General features: G+C 40.2%; 1 protein-coding gene across 1 annotated transcript in view; it reads right to left on the reverse strand.

Annotated features, from left to right (window-relative positions):
* The window catches only part of col18a1a (collagen type XVIII alpha 1 chain a), a 98,843-nt gene extending 88,664 nt beyond the window's left edge, over positions 1 to 10,179 (reverse strand). The window contains exons 1-2 of the mRNA XM_033617746.2: positions 10,041 to 10,179; positions 9,878 to 9,951 (exon numbers count right to left, since the gene is read on the reverse strand). Coding sequence (XP_033473637.1) covers positions 9,878 to 9,951; positions 10,041 to 10,051 — 85 coding nt within the window. The 5' untranslated portion in view covers positions 10,052 to 10,179. The remainder of the gene's footprint in view (positions 1 to 9,877; positions 9,952 to 10,040) is intronic.
* Between the last annotated feature and the right edge of the window lie 12,270 nt (positions 10,180 to 22,449).

Below are 22,449 nucleotides of genomic sequence, written 5' to 3' on the forward strand. Positions count from 1 at the left end.
CTGTTCTCATGCACTGTTCATACATTTTCCTTTGAAAAATAATGCAACAAATTTCATACGTATCCCACGTAATCACAAGCCCCTAATTCATATATAACCCATGTCTTTTGGATGACCATAATCATGTCACCAATGCGCTGATGGGAGTAAAGAAGGAGGCAGACCTGAGCAGTCCCCTAAGGAGGAAGTTTAGGGTGTTTGATGGGTCACAAAACACTTTCTTCTGGAGAACAGGGTTCAGAACCATGTGAAACTAAGTGAACTTTGAGTTATTTTAACGTACATTCTCAGCAGGTTTCTTTTACTAAACCTAAGCACATTAACTTTACTTGCTTAAATCTCCATAATTTTATGTAAATTAACTAACTTTACATTAAGTACATAAAGTCATTCGTGGGACACTAATCCATAGGATACCATTTGAACCATTGTACGAGGATAGGTTGACTGAACTGATGACAGAAGCATATCTATTCTGTCAGAAGCGGAGAATCCGGAGATGGATGACTGAAGAAACGTTAGCTCCTGTGTAGACATGCCGATAGTTTAGAGAGAGCAGCACACATCAAATTGTGTGCAGAGATCTGAGAGGGAAACTGTCCACTACTGCACAGTGCAGCCTGGATGGGTAGGCCTACTGACACCTTTACTATTTTGCAATTATCCTCTTGCATTCTTACCTTCTATTCTGCTTTTGACTTGGGCTGACAGGAAACTCAAGGTTACAAAAACTTTACACAGGCAAGTCTATTACCGCACCCAAATAACAAGGTTATAAACTGGACTTGTGAAACCACAGGGTTCTGTTGAACATGACACTAACTGAGTTTCACAGCATGTTTCAGTGAGTCAAGTGGCCACCGCGGGAGGAATTTGACGGCAGACCTTTCAGCCAGTCTCCACGACTGACAGTGCCACTGTCTCAGCAGAGGAACGGCCCTGCAAATCTTTCACTGGACCTCTAAATATTTAACATCCCCATGGTTGGCCTATGTTCCTCCTCTCTCAACCTCTCAATGCATGGCACTGTGCCACCTGGCCCATAACAACCATCGAGTGAATAGAGGGCACCCTTTATTGTCTGCGAGCTCATGATTCACACAACAATTAGCAGCTTCCAAGTTACGAGCAACCGAGGCATTCACTTTGTAAAAATCCAGGCTCAGCACATGATCTGACAAGAGCTTTAGCCTTCTGCAGTGATGGAATGTAACTAAGTACTTTGACTCAATTACTGTACTATTTATGCTAATTGATACTTCTGCTCCACTACATTAGTTTGACAGCTTTAATTACTTACTTTCAGATTTAAATTTTACATTAAAAAACAGTACCAGCTTATAAAAAATAATATATTGTTAAAGATTAAACCAGTACTTGCCGACCAACTTGACTTGTGACCAAAAAAAAAAAGTCAGCTGGGGCTTCTTGTTGCATTTCAGATGTCTAAGGATTTGTTAGCACCAGACCGCCAAAAAGACATTCCCCTCTAAACCTCTCACATGATTTCATTTGAACAACTGTTAGGTTTGACTCCAAGACACCACATTATCCCACATTTAGAGAGTGAAGTGAAGAGTAAAGTTCAAAAATGAAAAGACATTTGTTCTTTGTTCTCACAACTGTGTTTTTTTTTTCTTCTTCCCTCCCCAAATAATTATCTCATGACTACCCAGATTTATCTTGTGACCCTGGAGCCCTCAGGTTGGGAACCAAAATTAGCTCCACCCTGACCTGCTACAATAGTAGAGTAATACTTACACACTAATGCATCACTATGTAACTTCAACAGAAATTGTTGTTTTCCTTTTTTTGTTTCTTTTCTCATCATTTTAGTCCTTAAAGCAATGCTTCGTCCACAAAATGACCATTTGTATCAATTACTCACCCTGTGTTACAATGAACTAATTAAGAGAACTTTGTTTTTCCTCACAAGCCTCTGTGGTGAATGAAGAATCAAAAAAAGTCAAAACATTTTTCATGAATTAAAGTGATCATTGTCCACATAGAGGAACAGCAAAACTATAGAGGCCCAGGCATCCTACTTGTCCTTGTACTGACATGTTTTAAATTGTGACGTTTTAGTGAAAATGCATGTTTGAGAAGTACTGAGCATATGACCGGATGAATAAGACTTGGATTACACTGCACAAGTTGTGTAAGAGTTTGGAAACCTAAGTTTTGATGTAGTTTTGCTGTTGTTTAACATGGACCCTGATTACTTCAGTTCATGAAGAATGATCTCCTTTTATGATTCCGCATTCTCCGTGGAGGCATGGAAGTAAAACAAAGTTTTCTTCATGAATTCAAGGTAACACACTGTAAGTAACAAATGGTATACAAATGGTTATTTGCAGGCGAAGTTTTCCTTTAAATATATGTCCACTACCTGAGATGACATCCAATAACGAGTGCACCTGGAAAGTCCACCTCTCAGTTTCTGACAGGTACAGTGAAGACAGGCCATGTCATCAAATCCCAAACCTTGCCCAAATTCCAACTTCCGGCAAGACCATACGAAAGTGGAGGACAGAGGTACAGGACTCTGCAAATCCCTCTTTTGTCACAGGAGCTCTAGGCCTGATGGTAATCTCTCCGTCCCATGGGATTCTCCTCAGTTCACACCCCCATGGTGTGAGATTTGTGAGGGGGTAAAAAGAGAAGTGCCTACAGACATGGCAGCTCTTGAGGGACGGGTGAATGAGTGGAATTCAAGGATGCCTTGAAAAGCGGCCTGCACATCATGAGAGTCAATCACAAGATAAGAAGACGTGGAGAGCAAAAAGAGGGATATAACCACAAAGTGAGGGTCGAATCGCACAATGGCATTCCCGAGAGGGGCCTCGTGAAATGCTGAATGGTCTATTCATTCATTAAAAAAACACATTGGGTGGTAGCTAGTGCTTGTATTAACAGTGTTCACAACTGACAGTTAAAATATGCTTATTTCAGGTCTGAATCTGTAAAGTGCCTTCGAAATAATGCCAAAGGATCACATCATAACTGCAGGCAGTCTATAAGGTGTCGGTCACTCTGAATCAGCCCTAGTTCTTAGTAGCTTGTGGTATAGATTTCTTAGGACAGGAGAATGTAAATGGGTGGGGGGGTGGGGGGGGTGGGGTTTGGGGGGGTGTCTCTAGTTTCATGCCTCCCTGTGTTCAGCAGGCTGTCAGTGAGGACAAGCGAACACTCCCTAAAGCTGGAGACAGGGACAAAGTGCCAGGTAGACAGATCTGGTTTCCTTTGCTACAGCCAAATACGGCTTTGTGGTGGAAAAATCTGCACCTGGTGGCCATGGAAACCAGTGTTCACCCAGGCTACAGCCTATAGTGCTGACAAGCAGACCACAAGAGTAGAAGTAAGCCTGAAATGTAATGGTCTCTAAATAGGCTAAATGCCCGTTGCCAGGGTAGTTTGTGTGGCTGAAAGGTCTGCAACAACATTACGTTTTTTATTTTACAGTACATTACTGCAAACCGCAGCTGTTTTCACCCATTGTGGGGGTTTTTTGCTGATAGAAGTACCTTGCTCCAGCATGCTGAGATCTATTTGTATCTCCTGCAGCAAAGTTAATGGAATCAAAATCTACATATTGAGAAGCCTTAGCTGTCTTGCCCATTTCATTTTGTTTAAATGTCTAGAAATGTACTCCCAAAGCAAATACACTTCTACAGTACCTTCAGGTATGCATTACAGTGGTTACAGAAATGGACATGACTCGGTTTTACTTTTGTTAGTATTACTTGAGCTTTTCTTGCTCTATGTTCAGATCTTTACAACAAAACCTGTATAAACTGTACAGTCCTGTCATTTGCAGAGCTTCACACCTTCCGCTAACTGTTAACCTCGATTGCGGCTGGGAAAGACAAGCAAATAAGTAAGGGTTTCACGGCAAACAGGAAAGAGGTGCTGAGAGGTAAGAGGGCACTCAGTGTGCCATTAGTGCTGAAGATGGTTGGGTGTAGAGAGCAAGTGGTCCTACAAATCCTCTTCTCTTGGAACTGAAGCAGTAATTATGGTGTCCCTCTGTATTTTGCCTCGGTCAACCCAGCATTTTGAAATCAGGGACAGCATGAGAGAACAGCCGAACGCACCTGAAACACTGAGTGGTGGGAGCACATAAAAATACAAATAACAGCTGTCAGCGACATTCAAAAGGATGCTCTCCCCTGGAAAGCAAGATGATAGGGGATCACAAATACGAAGCAAAGCCCTGCGAGTGCATTTCTTTACACATGGCAATGCTGACAAAACTAGGTTGTCAAACATACATAATCAAGTCAAGTCTGATCTATAACAACAGCTAATTTCAGTTAAGTCTCTGATGTATATGCAGTTCAACTTTAGAACTACAACAAAAGAAACACATAATTAGCAGTGTAAATCCTAAGTTTCATCCTTAGAGCGGATATTTTGATATACCCATGTTCCTACGCCTCTTAGTCTGCAAGGTGTCTCAGTTTTGACTTGTGTCCCCTTTCTTTTTAGTGAAGATCCAAAGTACTCACATGAGGCACGGAAAAACTTGAGCAAGGTTTATTTGAGATTGCGAAAAACATGGTAGGTAAAGTCCTTCTAAAATTACACTGGTCCACCACCGACTTTATGTCCTATCCTATACGTTTTCATATATAATTCATTAGTACACAATACAACACTGTGACATATCAGAACCTTTCTGATATGTCATATCGACACAGACATTTTTACCAAATATAAACATAGTCAGTGGCTCTTAAAATGATACTTAAAATAATATTATATCAGTTCTTTGGACAACAATACAATTTTTGCTGATATCACAAAGTCCGCAATGCTACAATTTCGAGCGGATTTCATTCAGGGGCAAGAGATCGATTTTGAGATGTTGTAAGTAAATACCCTCATTGTCTTTTTTATTATGGCACTAGGCAGCTAGCACTGTGTGAATGTTTAGTAAAGAGGTGGATATAAATGGTGACACAGACGTGCCATGGGGGTTTTCAAAATAAAGGCGTATCTTAAGATGACGATATGTATTGATGTCTTACCTTCGCATCTATACTACTGGATCACTGAACTGATATATCAATCCAGATTGATGTTTTGTTACACCTCTATTAATCATGAAAAGTTCTTATAGGTCATGTGCCAATAACAAACATGCATAATCCTCCTTTTCAATTATTCATACTGAGCATCAGCCAAACCGATGAATTTCAAATTAATACAGCAGGCAGAGGCTTAGATTCCTGTGATAAATCTGCCATTCATTCTCAGTGTTTTCATTCAATTTGATCAGGTGTCTGGCTGATACATGTTATCCTGGGAGTCTGGCCAACTTTACTTCCTCCCTCCTTTGATACATAACAAAACAATTATGAACTCAGTAGGTGCTGGATCAGATGGGTGTAGCTTTCAGTAAAGTTCAAATGCACAAGCAATAATAGGTAGCTGGTTTAAATTTTGTCGCATGTCATATTCCATTGTTACACGTGCATCAAACCTGACACATCCAGGTAGGTTTTTCTGGGTTGTGCATAAGGTTACCACATTGGTGGTGTCTGTGTGTGGCTGGGTGAAATACAATCTAATTTAAAGAATTAAAGATGATAAGATGTTTTGTATAAATGGTCTGAATGCACCTGAATTTTAGGAAATACAAAATATTTAATTGTTGGACAAAAATCGTAAAAAAAAAAAAATATGATAAACAAAGCAACAGACATTAACTGTATGCTTCCGATGTGTACATACACCGTAATTCAAACAGCGTGCTTTGTGACGCAGGGGTGACTCTCAAACTGGGCCATGTTTTTCAAATGTCCAGCTGAGATATACAACTTTTCAGATTCACTACAGGATCCAGATGGGTTGAATTAAGTAATCAAAGCAGGATGTGACCACCGTGGATTTCTTATAAAAACACATCCACAATGAAGTAAACTACACCATATCTACATTTCCTCCCCAGTCTCCTCAGAAAGCGCCTCTCATATAGAGACACTTTTTTTTGTCCCAGTCTTGGACAGCTGTGCTGCGTTAGAGTGTGGTCCTGTTACGCTGTATGAGTTTTAAGAGACAGACAGAAATGACCTTATAAACACTGTTGTGACAGCCTTTATGAAACAAAAAAACAGCTACATATGGGGTCCCTTGTGTTTTTACAGCAAAGCATCAAGTGGGATTTTAAAAGGCCAGTTCAGTCCATTACTGAAGCATCTGAAACCTCCAGCTCTAAGATCAGCAATGAGCTTGTATCTAACTGGTGTCTTGGTGAGTGACAGACAAAAGACAGTTGCCACACGGGCACAAGTAAGAGCAAAAATGCATAAAGGAAGTGTCAATCCCTAATGTCAAACTTTTAAAAAATGCTGAAAAAAGGAGTCAGAAAGCAAAGTACAGACACCCACTTGACATTTGGACTGACCCCCACCCACAACCTCACATACATGTAAACCAAAACTGACAGTCACAAGGCAAACCCGACACTCAAAGATATAAACCATTGTCCTAGCAAGGCTTTAATGACCTTTTAAATGCAGGCGGCTGACACAATACTACAAAACTACGCTAGATGGAACTTCCAGGCTTTGATATGAGGCACCTCCAGGGATGTCGATCATGAATAAGTAGGTTTAGTGACTAGAAAATCCAGGGATTAGACATCACAAGGTTCACTGAGTCAGCCGAATCTGTGCACAGTTGGTCCATTTATTTCATTTGAGAGTTACAATGATCCTAACAGAAGGGCCAATCTAATAGTCGTTCACCACGGACAACCAGACTTTTATTCTTTAAGGGGTCGACTTATAAATCACAGTACATACTGTGAGGTCGAGAGTTTACAACAGTTGCATCTTTTCAGAAATTCAGCGTTTGTCCATGTCTTCCATTGAGTATAATAAGTGAGTGCAGAATCACATGTATTTTACACATCACTGTTACCTTTTCTTGCATAAAGTCCTTAAATGCCCTTCCATTTGCATACATGAATAACAATAAGCCTGACGGAGGCATGTCAGTTCACATACATGGTATCTGGTGGGAAGGATATTCAGCATCCATTTTACAATTCCAAAAGCAAAAGACTTTTAGAAAGCCATAAGAACTTTGTCCATACAGAGTTTACTATGCAGTTTGTCCTTTACATATGCACTGTTGGATCTTGGATTTCTAAATCCATCAAAATGCATAGTTTTCAACTCTATTTTACAGTATTGTATTCATATTAGCAAAAACCACTCAGTATTATGGTACATTTTCTAATTCTTTATTCTGATACTTAGCTGTTATTTTCTGCCCAGAATTAATTGGTTTTACATTTTTATTTTGAAAACTTAATTGGCTGTTCTTCCCTTATCTTCCAGCTCTCTCCTTATGTCTTGACAGAGACGATGCTGACCTGGGATTATAAAATATAGTGTGTCATGCTTCAGTAAAATGCTGCTACTCATTGGGCTATCATTAAAACAATGCAGCACGGGTGGGGCATCCTGTTGGTACAGTGTGCCAAAGCACATCATGCACATATGACAACAGTGTTTCAAGTTTGTCCCTATTTGTCCATGAATTTCCTGTTAGTCTCTTTAAAGGCAACTTGCAATAAGAAGACTGCAAATAAATCTTAAAAATGCAGCTTCTTCATACTACAGTGCTTTTACTTATGCTGATAATCACGCATCATTCTTGCCTTCACTGACTACCACAGTGATCGTCACTGTTAAAACTTAAAGCAATACATTCACACAGAAAACTGAAATTTTCTGATAGATGTGGTATCATGAAATTCAGAAATTCCAAAAAGGCCAAGGAACTGAATTTAAAGTGAGTAATTATCAAATCAGGTTTTTGCAGCTGCAGATGGTAAACATGAATAAACATCAAAGTTCAGATCATCATCCTCAGGACACATCTAAGATACGGAAGCAGATGTTTTTCTGCAAATGCTGCAACTACACGAGACATGTCAACACATGTTTGTCAACCGGTGCTCTGCTTCAGACCTGCCATCCCATCATATATTATTACACCACGAGCACCACCAACGAGGGCTCAATAACCAGATGGAAGCATCAAAATCACTTCAAATAAAAGATCATCTAAATGCTTGCAAATAATCTTGGTAAAAATAGATACAATACTCAAATAAAGGTCATTCTATATGCTTTGGAGCAAATACAGTAATATCAAGACTGAGAAAAAGTTTGTCACCCTTTCCCAGCACACTGAAAGCCTGTCTCATTTACCACTTTTTCAAATGCTCAAACGGCTTCCTGTACCTCTGGCCATCGTGCCCCTGCACTGAAAGGGAGAATACCCCAAGCCAGCTGTGATTTTTAATGTGGCATCTAATTCAGCCATTAAATGGCACGGCGGGGTGTCCCCCTACAGCCGTTCCCCTCCCTCCGCCTCCCCCTGCTCCCCCCAAGGCAAATCCACGCTGGGTGCATGTCAAAGATCACATGACAATAGGGATTCCTGACCCAGCCAGGGACTGGGAATGAATCAGACCTAATTCAACCATGTCGCAGGCAGCCAAAGGCATTGCTCTTGAGACAGAGTGGCAGGCCTTTTCAACCTGGACACACACAGACGGGACAGCATTCCTGTGAAAATGTCACGTTGTTTGTGTTACTTAAAATGTTTTACCCGTTTCAAGTCTCTTTAACTGTTCTGATGATAAAGAATCATCAAGATCGGACATGTTAGTATAAAAGACAACAAAAAAGGATGACCAGCAGAAGGCAGATGAATGGCAAAATGCAAATAGTGATCAGACCTGTTCTTGTTCATAGATGGGTTGGGTTGGTTACAAAAGACAATGAGTACAGGAAGGGGTACAGTCAAAGTGTGTCTTCTTTTAAAGACCCTAAAATACTGCATCTAGCTGGTAGTGATCACATTCAATCAAATATTAATCAATGCCCTCTCAGTTTCCTCTCCGTATCATCTGACAGCGACACAGTTTTCCAACTGAACGTTTACTAAATTAAATGAAGGACATCAGTGAGGTTCAAGGATAAATTATTCACCAGCAGAAGAGAGTTCTTTCATTCACTGGCTCATATAGCCCTTTAACACTATGACCATTGTGCATGCAAAAGAACTGATCCTTTGTCATCTCCTCTTTGTTCAAATGCACTGATGTTACAACAGCTGGAAAGAAACAAGTACGAATTCTGCTTGTGCTAACAGGTCACCACACAGGAGGGAAAGGAGGAAAAAGCATCTTGCGGTGCTTAGATGCAGCCGCTACAAGCAACAGTCTCTGGTCAGACACAGAGCAGGACACAGGACTAACAAAGAAGGAATGTAGGGTTTCTGTGCAAGGCAGACTTTGGACTTGAGAAAACCTGTAAACAGCTCCCAAGCCACTTTGACCTTCTTAGAATGGACACACTGCTGTTTTATCACTGAATCATAACATTGTGTCATCGCAGCTTTGTAGCAAGGGTGCTATTCAGCCTGTTAGTGATACACAAAAGGGTACTGTAGACTCTTGTTTAAAGAGTAGACAAATGCAGCCAAGCCAAAGAAAAGACAGCAGCGAGCACCACAACTAAGTGTTGCTGCAACTTTCTCAAGTTTAGTGGTGTAAAACATCCAAGTACTTTAAGGGGACAAATACAGAAGCCTTCAGTATGACTATTTAAACTCTATTTGTTCATGGATTACAAAGAATGGTGCTAAATCGGGCACATAACTTGAAGCAGTCTCCCAAAAAGGTATCTCTCAGTGTAAGCCAGTGTTTTACTGTTTTAAACTTTTATTCTTAAGATGAAGATTTATTTACCAAATGATATTAACGATCCAAAAAAGCAATAAATGTTGCAAAGGTTACTTTTAAACATGCCACCCGAGCCACAGCAGTTTTATGTTTAATATTCGTCCTTACCTGGCCACTGCGCTGCAGCTGAGCTGACAAGAATCAGGACGCAGCAGAGAAGGCGCTCCAGCCATGAGGAACACCTGCAGAGGTGGCAATGAATCACATTCAGAACTTTATGGCTTTATTCAAAGCAGCAAAAAAAAAGTTGAGTAGCAGACGCAAAAAGTACCTCATCTTCATCTCTTCGTTCGCTGATATCGAATGGCACAGTTACATGGGCTGTTGGGGTGTAATAAGGGTGTTAAAGCGTTCACAGCTTCCCTGGTCCAGCACCGCTGCTGCACGCGGTTTGAACAGCTGATGGAGACGCAGGCTGCGCTTTGCTGGAGACAGAGGAGACGTGTGGAGAGGAAGAGAAGTGACCTGCAGGAGTTCACATCAGGGACTTCCGCCAGGTCCTAAAAGGGAACACATTCCACCGACTGTCATGTTACAGTCGTTTGTGTGACCACGAATTACAAAACAAAGAAAGAAAGAAAGAAAAGACTAGGGTACTATGATAATAATGATAATAATGATAATAATAACAATAATAATAATAATAATAATAATAATAATAATAATAATAATAAATGTGTTTTATTGTTTTGTGTGATGGTTTTACAAATACTCAAATCTATGTTAGTTCATATTTTGGAGGGGGTGCAAAATCTCTTTTGCCTTTTGTCCCTTGTTCTCACATTTCAACAGTGCTGAGAACAGACCCTGTGTCTCTGGTGACAGACCTGTCAGGTTGTGCCCCTCTGCTGAAATTAGCTGGAGTGGCTGTGAATAGGTGAAAAACTACAGCATGAGCTGTGTAAACTTAAAGTTTTCCACCGGAAAGTCTTGTGTCATTGAGGCAAAGTTTACACTGTCAGTACCTTCTCCAGCTGTAGTGGGCTCACAAGAACGGACTTGACAAGATAATGACCACATGCAGTTTCAGTGGAGGCTTATTTACTTTGGTTTATCTTGCTTAGAGGTAAGAGAGGTGAGACCTCCATGAGGGAGCGATTTTTTTTTCTGACTTTTTTTTTTTTTTTTTTTAGTAATGTTGAAAGGAATGCAATTTTACCCCCCTAATAAATCTGGAAGAAAAAAAATACTGAGTCAGTCCATTTAAAGGGGAACACCACCTAAATTAAGAATTCCAATGTTATTTCCATGGCCTAGGAAGATTGAATCAATATAAGTGAACATGAGCTACTCTCTCTCAAAGCCAGAAACCAGAGAAGGAAGTAACCTGTGTTGTCACAGGGTATAAAGTCTGGAGCTGCTGGAGCCTGAATTTGTGGATGCACAGAATGTTTGTTTCATTTTTTATACCCAAATGAGCTTTATTCTGTTGTAGTGTTCTCAGTTCTGATACAGAAAATGTGCCCATATACCCAGAACATTCCCCTGAGTGCTCACTTCCACCTACAACATTTGTCCCGATTCTAGAGAGCAGCTTCACACATTTGAGTTTAAGCACTATATTTTGGATTTAGGAGAGAGTTCATGTTTACTAATATTTTAGGACTGTCTTAAACCATAGAAACAACATGTATACATTTTGAAAAGAGATTTAGTTCCCCCTTTAAGACTTACCTTCTGTTTTATTGTAATGCATGTTCATAATGGCAACATAAGGTCAAAATCAAGCCTAGCCTTGCTAAACAACTAAATTGCTCCAGCTGAAGAACAGACAATATGTTAGCAAAAAAATGAATAGATGACTTGGGATACGCGTACGTGCAGAAGAACGCGGTTGCATATGTGAGAAGGGGTGGATCTATAAACACTACAGGCCATATTGCATGTAAGAATTCTCCTGAGGGTGATCTTCAGCCCAGAGCCAGTCTTACACATTAAACAATATAAGCACTTGCTTATATATAAGTTTTTTGTTTGACAATAACAAAATAAAATTGAACTTCCTCAACAAAAACTGACATTTTGTGCCTTTTTTGCCAACAACTACACACAACACACTGTAGATGTTTCAACCAGTCACTTGTCACTTCAAATGGTTGTAGAAGTTCTTCATAAGAAATCACAAGGAACAGCACAATTGTACTTTAAGCCATAGATTATGAATGGTCATTGTAATTATAATCAAATAAAGCAAATTTGACTGAAATAAAGTAGTGTCCCAAACTACCTGCCGAGTTACTCTTTTGGTTCCTATTGAAAAGTTCACATTTTACCTGTTACAAGAAATCTGCCTGTTTCTTATACCGTTTTCTAACATTTTATTGCAGCAGTGCTCCTTTTGTTTATCTTTCTTATTTGATCACTGTACTCGACTTTGCACAATATTATTACCTATTTGTAATAAATATATATTTTTCACCATTTGGTTTCCTTGTCCATCACGTCTTTTTGGTCGTGTAATATCCTTCATTCAGACATCTCACACACAGATACAGGTGAAACCCAGTTCTTTCAAGAAAACATAATAGTAAAATATGCATCAAACATTAACCAGATCAAGCAAAAGGTCCTGAGTAGTGGTAGTAATTTATTCAAAGATAGTGTTGCCGTTAACAGGTCCCACTTTTACATGCTTACATGCTTATTGTACATTATGTACAAATATGCAAACAAATATTACAATACACAAGTTGGTTCCATGCTATGTGAAGTGGCAACATATTACAATGGGGGGGGGTTGGGGGGGCAAAACCAAATTCTACTTAGGACCCCAAAAAGTCTGGGGACAGCACTGTGCCAGGTTCAGTTCTGATCAATGACAAAATAAAACAATCAAATCCAACTTCAATCTAGCCAGTCTTGGTATTTGCTCTGAAAAGCATGTGCACAAGCCGAGTTGTGGCATGCTGCACTTACACCAGATGACCACCAGAGGACGAAGTTGTTGTTTATTTCTGCAGAGAAATCATCTCATTCTGGTCTGCTGCAATTCATTATTGCACTGCTGTCCCCCTACAGTATACACTGTTCATTGTGTTTGCCTGGTTTTACCTTTCATTATGTGTCTCTGTGTTAGCTGTAAACACAGCTTGTTGAACTGAAGACACAACAGCAATCATGATGTACAAACTTTCCCCATTTATTGATGTGTGTCAGTGCAGCATCTCACAGCAGAAGTACAGGCGTGTACTCATGCATGTCTTGTTTTATTTAGGTATAATCAGACAGTTTTAGAACGTGTGTCAGAAAATGTGTTTTCATTAATGTTCCTTTACATGTACCAGCTATTAATGCCTTCTTTATGACTTCTTTTAGTATACGGTCAATTTGTTATCACAGATAAAGGCATTGGGTTTAGTCCTCTGGCACTATGAATTAGACTGCGCTGTATTAGGGGCTCTATCTAGAGGCCTCCAGACTACTGTCTGAACATGTCCACAGCTCTGTCAATGTCTGCTTTGCTCACATTCCAGTGTCAGAGAAAAGAAAGGCAAAATTGTCTGTTAACTGCTATGTTGCAGTGTAACCTTACAGACAGTAGGGAGGGACTCCTTCCACGAAGGTTAATTTATATAGCTCCTATTGCAGCTCTATAATCAAAACATTACTATGATTGTTATTGTCTGATGAGCAATGTGTCACAGCTGCACTCATGCTAATCATTTTGTCCTTTTTAAATACTGGAAGCAACAAAGGAAGACATGTACATGATCACAAGAAATCAAAAGTAAAATGGCAACTTTATTTTTTTTAATAGATTAACATAAAGTATCATATAATTCCAACTTTATTTGCAGTCTCACAGCAGCCCAAGTGGTCTTAATGCTAATTACAGGTTCAGTTTAAACTGTTTTCGTAGGTACTCAAACTTCTAACAGTTGCTCTATGGAAAAAAAACGCCTAAAACTTAACAATCCAGTGTGTAGGATTCAGAGTTGGGTATAACGCGTTACAAAGTAACGCGTTAGAGTTACAAAGTAACGCGTTAGAGTACTTTGATTACTTTTTGCAGTAACGAGTAACCTAACGCGTTAGTTTGCTGTTTGAGTAATCAAATTCATAAGTACATTTCCAAACAAGACATCAGTTACTTCCGTTACTTTTAGAACGCTGGTCCTTCAGCTCTGAAACAGCAACAGCTGTCGTTTGGTTCTAATAACGGAGGTGAAGTTAAACCTATCAGTCTGAAAGAAGCCACGGAGCTTGTGGCTCACTACGTGGTCGGAGAAATGCTGCCGTTGTCTATGGTGGAGCCTAAATAGGTGGAGTAGGACTCACTGACAGACATATTTCAGACTCAGGACTTGCATTATGCCTGGTACAAGCTACACACTGGTACTCACCAATTATCCCCGGTCGTCTTTCACAGCTCTGTGTGATGTCATCGGGTTATTCTTGTCCTATTTTTATTACTTTCACTATTATTTGAGTCACTGTGTGTCTGTTCATGTGCCAGCCGACATGTTGTTGTAGTCACCTAAAAGCGTCAGCAGATGGCAGGAGCTACATTTGAGGCGCCATATGTAAACTATCAAGCTACTGTATCTTCCACAGGAAGTTCTGACAAATGTTTCAGAATAAAAGCCTATTTAGAAAATGGAGGGATCCTCTAGCCGAGGTTATAAGGGGCTTTTAATTTGAAACAAGTGTTGAGTTTGAAATGACGGTGCGATATGTTAACTTTACAAAGACAACGGAGTGGATAAAAGTAAATATATAAACACACAGAGGGATTAATAAATAACAGACCGTCTATAATGTAGTTTGTTTCAAATGAAGCTGGGAGCCTCTGCAGTTGTGGTGAGTAAAAGCCCCGCCGCTATTTGTTAATGTTATTACTTTATGTCCAACCGTGAGGATGTACCATTGTTTGCTAGCTTGATGCTAATGACAGTAACGTTAACTGAGCGGGTTGACAAAGTGCCTCTGCTGTTTCACACCATCATTTCCCCCTTTTACTCTGTGTGGTAACATCCCTAGAGGAAATGTTAAAAACGCTGGGGTGTTGTTGTCATACAGTTGTCTACAGCAGCAGATCGTTCTGTGTTTCTACTGGTCAAAGTGACGGCTGTGATGGGAGAATTGGATCTCAGTGAAGGGCAAGTGGTCCATAACTTTAATTTTGGAGACAAAAAATGTAGGCTTAGCGCCCTGTGGTCCATTGGCCAATAGGAAATGTAGAATACTCAAAAATACTTTAAAAGTGCTTGAGTTACTTTTCTCAGGGAGTAACGTTGGAAGTACTTTTAAAGTAATTGAGTTACTTTACTCAGGGAGTAACGCAGTAAAGTAACTGGTAACTTTTTTTTAAAAAAAAGTAACGCAGTAACGTACTTTGATTACTTTTAAAGTAACCCTTACCCAACACTAGGATTTAGTGTCATTCAGCAGTGAGGTTGCAAGTCCACAACTGACTGAAACTCCTGTGTACCACACGTGCAGGAGAACTATGGTGGCCAGTGCAATAATTCAAATGGCCCTATTTAGAGCTGGTGTTTGGTTTGTTCTTTCTGGGCTACTGTAGAAACAACATGGCAAACTCTGTGGGAGCGGACCTGCTCCTTATGCAGGTACAGTACAGGCCAAAAGTTTGGACACACCTTCTCATTCAATGTGTTTTCTTTATTTTCATGACTATTTACATTGTAGATTCTCACTGAAGGCATCAAAACTATGAATGAACACATGTGGAGTTATGTACTTAACAAAAAAAGGTGAAATAACTGAAAACATGTTTTATATTCTAGTTTCTTCAAAATAGCCACCCTTTGCTCTGATTACTGCTTTGCACACTCTTGGCATTCTCTCCATGAGCTTCAAGAGGTAGTCACCTGAAATGGTTTTCCAACAGTCTTGAAGGAGTTCCCAGAGGTGTTTAGCACTTGTTGGCCCCTTTGCCTTCATTCTGCGGTCCAGCTCACCCCAAACCATCTCGATTGGGTTCAGGTCCGGTGACTGTGGAGGCCAGGTCATCTGCCGCAGCACTCCATCACTCTCCTTCTTGGTCAAATAGCCCTTACACAGCCTGGAGGTGTGTTTGGGGTCATTGTCCTGTTGAAAAATAAATGATCGTCCAACTAAACGCAAACCGGATGGGATGGCATGTCGCTGCAGGATGCTGTGGTAGCCATGCTGGTTCAGTGTGCCTTCAATTTTGAATAAATCCCCAACAGTGTCACCAGCAAAACACCCCCACACCATCACACCTCCTCCTCCATGCTTCACAGTGGGAACCAGGCATGTGGAATCCATCCGTTCACCTTTTCTGCGTCTCACAAAGACACGGCGGTTGGAACCAAAGATCTCAAATTTGGACTCATCAGACCAAAGCACAGATTTCCACTGGTCTAATGTCCATTCCTTGTGTTTCTTGGCCCAAACAAATCTCTTCTGCTTGTTGCCTCTCCTTAGCAGTGGTTTCCTAGCAGCTATTTGACCATGAAGGCCTGATTGGCGCAGTCTCCTCTTAACAGTTGTTCTAGAGATGGGTCTGCTGCTAGAACTCTGTGTGGCATTCATCTGGTCTCTGATCTGAGCTGCTGTTAACTTGCGATTTCTGAGGCTGGTGACTCGGATGAACTTATCCTCAGAAGCAGAGGTGACTCTTGGTCTTGCTTTCCTGGGTCGGTCCTCATGTGTGCCAGTTTCGTTGTAGCGCTTGATGGTTTTTGCGACTCCACTTGGGGACACATTTAAAGTTTTTGCAATTTTCCGGACTGACTGACCTTCATTTCTTAAAGTAATGATGGCCACTCGTTTTTCTTTAGTTAGCTGATTGGTTCTTGCCATAATATGAATTTTAACAGTTGTCCAATAGGGCTGTCGGCTGTGTATTAACCTGACTTCTGCACAACACAACTGATGGTCCCAACCCCATTGATAAAGCAAGAAATTCCACTAATTAACCCTGATAAGACACACCTGTGAAGTGGAAACCATTTCAGGTGACTACCTCTTGAAGCTCATGGAGAGAATGCCAAGAGTGTGCAAAGCAGTAATCAGAGCAAAGGGTGGCTATTTTGAAGAAACTAGAATATAAAACATGTTTTCAGTTATTTCACCTTTTTTTGTTAAGTACATAACTCCACATGTGTTCATTCATAGTTTTGATGCCTTCAGTGAGAATCTACAATGTAAATAGTCATGAAAATAAAGAAAACGCATTGAATGAGAAGGTGTGTCCAAACTTTTGGCCTGTACTGTATAAAGCTCTCACCCTCAGCTAATAAAAACACAGCAACACCTGTTTTCAGGCGCTTATACAGTAATGAACACATAGTTATTAATATTATATTACATTTCTGTCACACCCCCCCCCTGCATTCTACACACTGGACCTTTAAAACTCCTGCTATAAAGTTAAATCGGGTAACAAGATATGTTGTTTTATTGTTACACTAAACCATAAAATATTTTCCTGACCCAAGGACAATTTAAAGGTAATTTACCCATCAAGGTATCCATTATAAGTCTTGAATCCACATTGGAATCAGTTGCTTTATTGGATATCCCAAATGGTAGACATGGATTTTTAAATGCAAAATAACCCGATTGCCGCAATAAGTGTTGGCATTGTGCAATTCTGCAAACCACGGCTATGTCACATTTGTATGTTATTATGTAGCGGATATGTTGAAACTTGGTTATGGTTAGGATTATATGTTTTGGCTTAATCTACATGGTTTTGGTGCTAAAACCACAACTGGAAATGCCACAATGTCTCAGCGATGTCAACCAGTGTTGTTGTTTGGTGGTATCGTTGGTCTGCTACTTGGCAGCCCTTGTTTCGCCTCCTCCTCCTGCTGAGAAACTCAGCACATATACATGTAATCAGAAAATTAGAAACGTTGATATGATATGTATGAAACATACAAATGTAACGTATCAGTGGTTTGCAGAAACATACAATGCCAACATTTTCTTCTGGTGACTGGGCTGAAAATTTAGTTATTTGAGTTGATTTTTTAAAAAGATTTTACAGTGCCTCTGTCTCTGTCTGTGTTATGTCAGGGTTCAGATAAATACTTTGTAAACTAGTCTGTCATTTGGCAGGTTGTCCAATACATAATCTTATTTGTTTTATAGGCACACCAGTTGTCAAAAGTTGCTCAAAACATTTGAAGAAATCATTCCTCTGAGAATGGTTATGAGTGCAACATTCCAGTCCTGTTAACCCTTTACATTGCACAAAGAGTGAGTAACATGTCACTATGTATGCCAAATCACCTGACACCTAGGAGTGGTTTGTTTAGTAATCAATGGCCTTGACACACTTATTGATCTCTTCCATATTAGGTCATTTGCTACAATAGACTGTACAAATAAATGGTTCAGACTAACCCACTGTCCAGATCCTGATGGTCAACATCAACAAATTGTATTTTCTTGGCAGAGTCACTGTTGATGAAACAGTGATGGTAACCAGGTGGTCCTTCTGCTGATCCTGTCAGCACTGTTCAGATTTAAAAGCTTCACACATCTGTCTAGTCCAGTGATTTACTGGTCTTGTGACAGGTGACAGTTTGACCCAAGTTTGTTTTCCATTATACTTCACCCCAAGTTTTTTTTAAATTTGTTTATCAATTAACAGTTTTAATTTGAATGCGCTTCGTGGAACACAGACACGCTGAAAACATTCTCAGCATCCATGACTTTTGAAGCATTTAGCTAAAAGAGCAAACATCAAGAAAAACATGTCTGTGTTTGTGTAGAAGTGAAAGCATCAGATGCATTTTGAGACCTGGGACTGAGGAAATGGAGATATTTGATGGTATCTGAATGTATGGTGTTTGGAGAAGCCTGTTTGAAGGAAAAAGATTTGAAATCTGCCCTTAGAGCAATGACAAAAATTTTTTTTTTTCAGCAAAGTATGAAAACATTATGTTTTTCTTGGCATGGTAAAATCAAACCCCTTTGTGTTCTTACTCAATATAGCCCGAACACTTTTACTTAGATCTGATACAACATAAGGAAACACTATGCACTTGAATTTTGTTGTCAGTTCAGAACATGTAGCCTAAGTTCTGAAAACACAACAACCCTTTAAGTTGTTACTCAGTGGTAGGCACAAAGTGTTTCATAACCAGCTACAGAGGTCTGGGTTATATCAGATTACTCCCAACAGCTGAAATCAGGGAGGGGGGGAGTGTAGGGCTGTGGAGCCACTAAACAGCTGAAGGGACACTGCAGCCCACGCTGAGACTAGGCCTCACAAACACACAACAGTCTCACACACTGAAAAACCCAGGCCCACGTGCTGGCCCATCCCTCAAGGCATAGGATCAAACACTGCCTGCTGGCTCCTGTGAAAAAAAGAAATGTAAGGTCAAACTGTATCAACTGTTGGATAAAGTCGTATAAAAGCAATTTAGGTCCTATGACCCCACACAGTACATAGTGTAAATAAAATTATTGGTTGACTTAAAACGTAGTGGTTTACCAACTTGACTGCAGCTTACGAAGGAGACAAAATAGCGTAATGTTAGGAGGTCTAAAATATCTGACACCAACAAGGGAAAAGATTCAGCAGAGTTACAGTACTACCGTTCCAAAATCACCCGTGCTATTTCATTTTTATCTACCGTTTGGGTCAGACCTCCATCTTTGGCACTGAATCAATGATAGTATCACTACAGACACAGCTCTTAGGCGGATTCATACTTGCGCATCAGCTCTACGTTGTTGTGAGCATTCATACTTGTGTGGTGGTCTGTCTGTGTCACTCTGCAGTTACACCTCCAAAACACTAGTGGGCGATGGGGTTTCTGTGAAGGTCTGTAAAGTTTAGTTGATTCAAAACACAAATACTGCATGCTAATATTATTAGCATAGGCCTATGGCATTTTACATTATGAAAATTAGCCCAGTGGCTCGTGAACACCTCCTCTGCTGAAATGAAACCAGGGACAACAGCAACATTTAACAAACGTAAGTTAACGTTACAAATTTCGGGTCCATTACAGCTTACAAGTTCCACTGACAAACCAACTTATACTTATACTAAGCATGTTTTATGAACAAATACAACATGCTAACGTTATTAGCAGAAGCCTGTGGCATTTTACATTGTATTAAATAGGCTAGCTAGCAGAGATTTCCTCTTCTCATATGAAGCCAGGATAAATCGCTCACAAGACATAAAATGTTATTTTGTGGTGTGTTTATTGTCCTCACAATTTATTGTTTGTTATTTGTGAAATAAAAGTAAATAAAAGGTTTATTTCCACTGAGGGAAATGGTTTTCCACCTTACAAAATAGACAGGAGGTCTGTGTAGCTGTGATGTGTAGTTACATTTCTAAGGAGGTGCATGTCAGGCTACAGCGTAGGGTATGGCGTAGGCAGGGCATCGATTTGACCAGAGGAATAAATCCTGCTTTACACAGAGATGTTAATGATAAATAAAATGATTTGCACAGCATAGATACTGACTGTAAGTCAGTACATTTACTCAAGTACTGTTCTCGTAACTGAGGTACTTAACTTAAAGGTTCTGTATGGGATATGCATAAATATAGCAGCAAACCTTGCTGTGTAAAGATATCATGGAGTAATGGCGTCTGAGCAGAGACTGAAGTCATGCTACCTGTGTGTGTGTTGTAATCTGTGTTTCTCAGTCCAGCTGTGTGTGCATGTTAGGGCATATGTGTATCTCACTGGCTAGCTTATTGCCGCTGTTTTGCATTGTGCTCTTACAGCAATTATCGCTGATTATGGCTTATACTGGGATAGCATTGTCGCAGAAGCACAGCACCCATCCTCCCAACCCGGTCTCGCTCCCAAGTCGTCGAAATCTCGTGTTTGGTCATTGAGTTTCAGCTTCAGACACCGACGAAAAAAGCTGTCTGAAAGAGAGTCTGAGCAAACGAAACAAGACGTGTATCATTGAAGACATGGAAAGAAAAATGTTATAGTAGTTTAGCCTCCTGCTAACCGGCTCACAGCTTTTGCTTCAAATTCATGTTTTTGCAGCTACTGTTGGTTAATGTTAGAGCCTCAAATCACAGTGTGCCCTCCGCTTAACCCCTCGCTGCTGCAGATCACTTGGCTAGGAGGAAAGCCTGTAGCAGCTCCACAGACGGACCCCGGTCAGTGGCCACAGCAACCCAAATCCAGCCAGCACAAAGCCAAGCTATGGAGCTCCAGACAGCCCCAACTCCCCGCCAGATTTGCAAACTTTCTGTTGCTGCTGTTACACAGGTTAGATCCAGCTTTGCCGCTCCCTGCCACCCTGCTGTGACACCCAATGGTGAGGGATGATGAGCAAGCTGCTTCAGCCACTGATTGAAAGTCTATCTCCCTTTTGCTACTACTTTCCTCCTGAGGAAGTAGTTAACAGCGGTGGGGAGTAAGTTGGAGGGACCGTGGGTGGCTAGCTAGCTAGCTAATTCTTGTCTCATTTGTGGTCTGATAAACGGAGAGAAAGAATGGGTGGGGCAAAGGAGGGGCTGAGCAAATGTGCTGCATGCAGTTCCACAACTAAATAAGGTTTAATAATCAAAGTATGGGAGACATTTGGTTACCGTATGAAACTCGTGCATATGCTTATGGTCATCTGGTGGGAGGGGCTTATGACAGAGAGGGGAAAGAAGTGAGCTGTAGTAGGAGGGTGTATCTTAATTTTTTTTTTTTTTTACCTTTTCCAGATTACTTCCTACCCCAGCTTTAAAACATCAATAACTAGAGCACTCGAGAGCGCAGACCTCCACCAAGCAGCTCGGATTTCCCGCCATTTTATTATTTTATCCACTTCTCTTCAACTGATCACCACCAAAATTTTAGGAACCATCTGTTCCTTGTCCCATTATCAACCTTTCCTGAAAATTTCATCAAAATCCATTCAGAACTTTTTGAGTTATTTTGCAGACAAACAGACCAACGCCGGCGAAAACATAACCTCCTTGGCGGAGGTAATAATGATCCACTAATATAATAATATAATGCAGACAGGATAGTAGCCATTTTCCTGGATACTTTTACTCATGATATGTTAACCCATAACACCCTTGCCTAATCCTAATATTCAAAGATGAACTTGTGCTTAATGGTGGAAAACCATTAATAAAATAACAATAAATACATAAGTGAATATTAACATGTACAGCTAATACACATAAATAATATATATGTAAAATAGAATTTCAAAATGATAAATATATGCAATTATAAAATGACATCACAACATTGCTTGCCTCAAGCATCAACAGCAAACAATGTGTGTGAATCAGTAGAGTGAAGTGATAATGGTACAGGGAGGAGCAGCAGCAGCAGCAGCAGCAAAGGCTTCCCCCTCTTCTATCCCTTGTAATTAATAAATTATGTGAGGCTGGACTGTTTTCAGAATTGCACATGCTGATAAATATAGACCTGTTGAGGTTAACTGTTTATAAACAACATCAGCTCATAATTTCATGTTATTTTGTTTGATTTTTGTCATTATGTATTTAATATGTGCTGATATTTACTAGCCTGATGAGAATACACCATGAGATGGACATTTCTGAGCCATGACAATATCTGTAACAAGTCACACTGGCTTCTAGCACTGTGTCATAGTCACGGACTGTATGACTGGGGAACAACCTGTAAAACAAATGTTGGAGCTTTAATGAAGGTGAACTTTAAAATATTTGGAGACCAGAGGCTTGCTCTTCTCCTTAGATTTTTATTGCAAAGCCTCAA

Source organism: Epinephelus lanceolatus, chromosome 14 (genome assembly GCF_041903045.1).
Source record: "Epinephelus lanceolatus isolate andai-2023 chromosome 14, ASM4190304v1, whole genome shotgun sequence".
NCBI lineage: Eukaryota > Metazoa > Chordata > Actinopteri > Perciformes > Serranidae > Epinephelus > Epinephelus lanceolatus.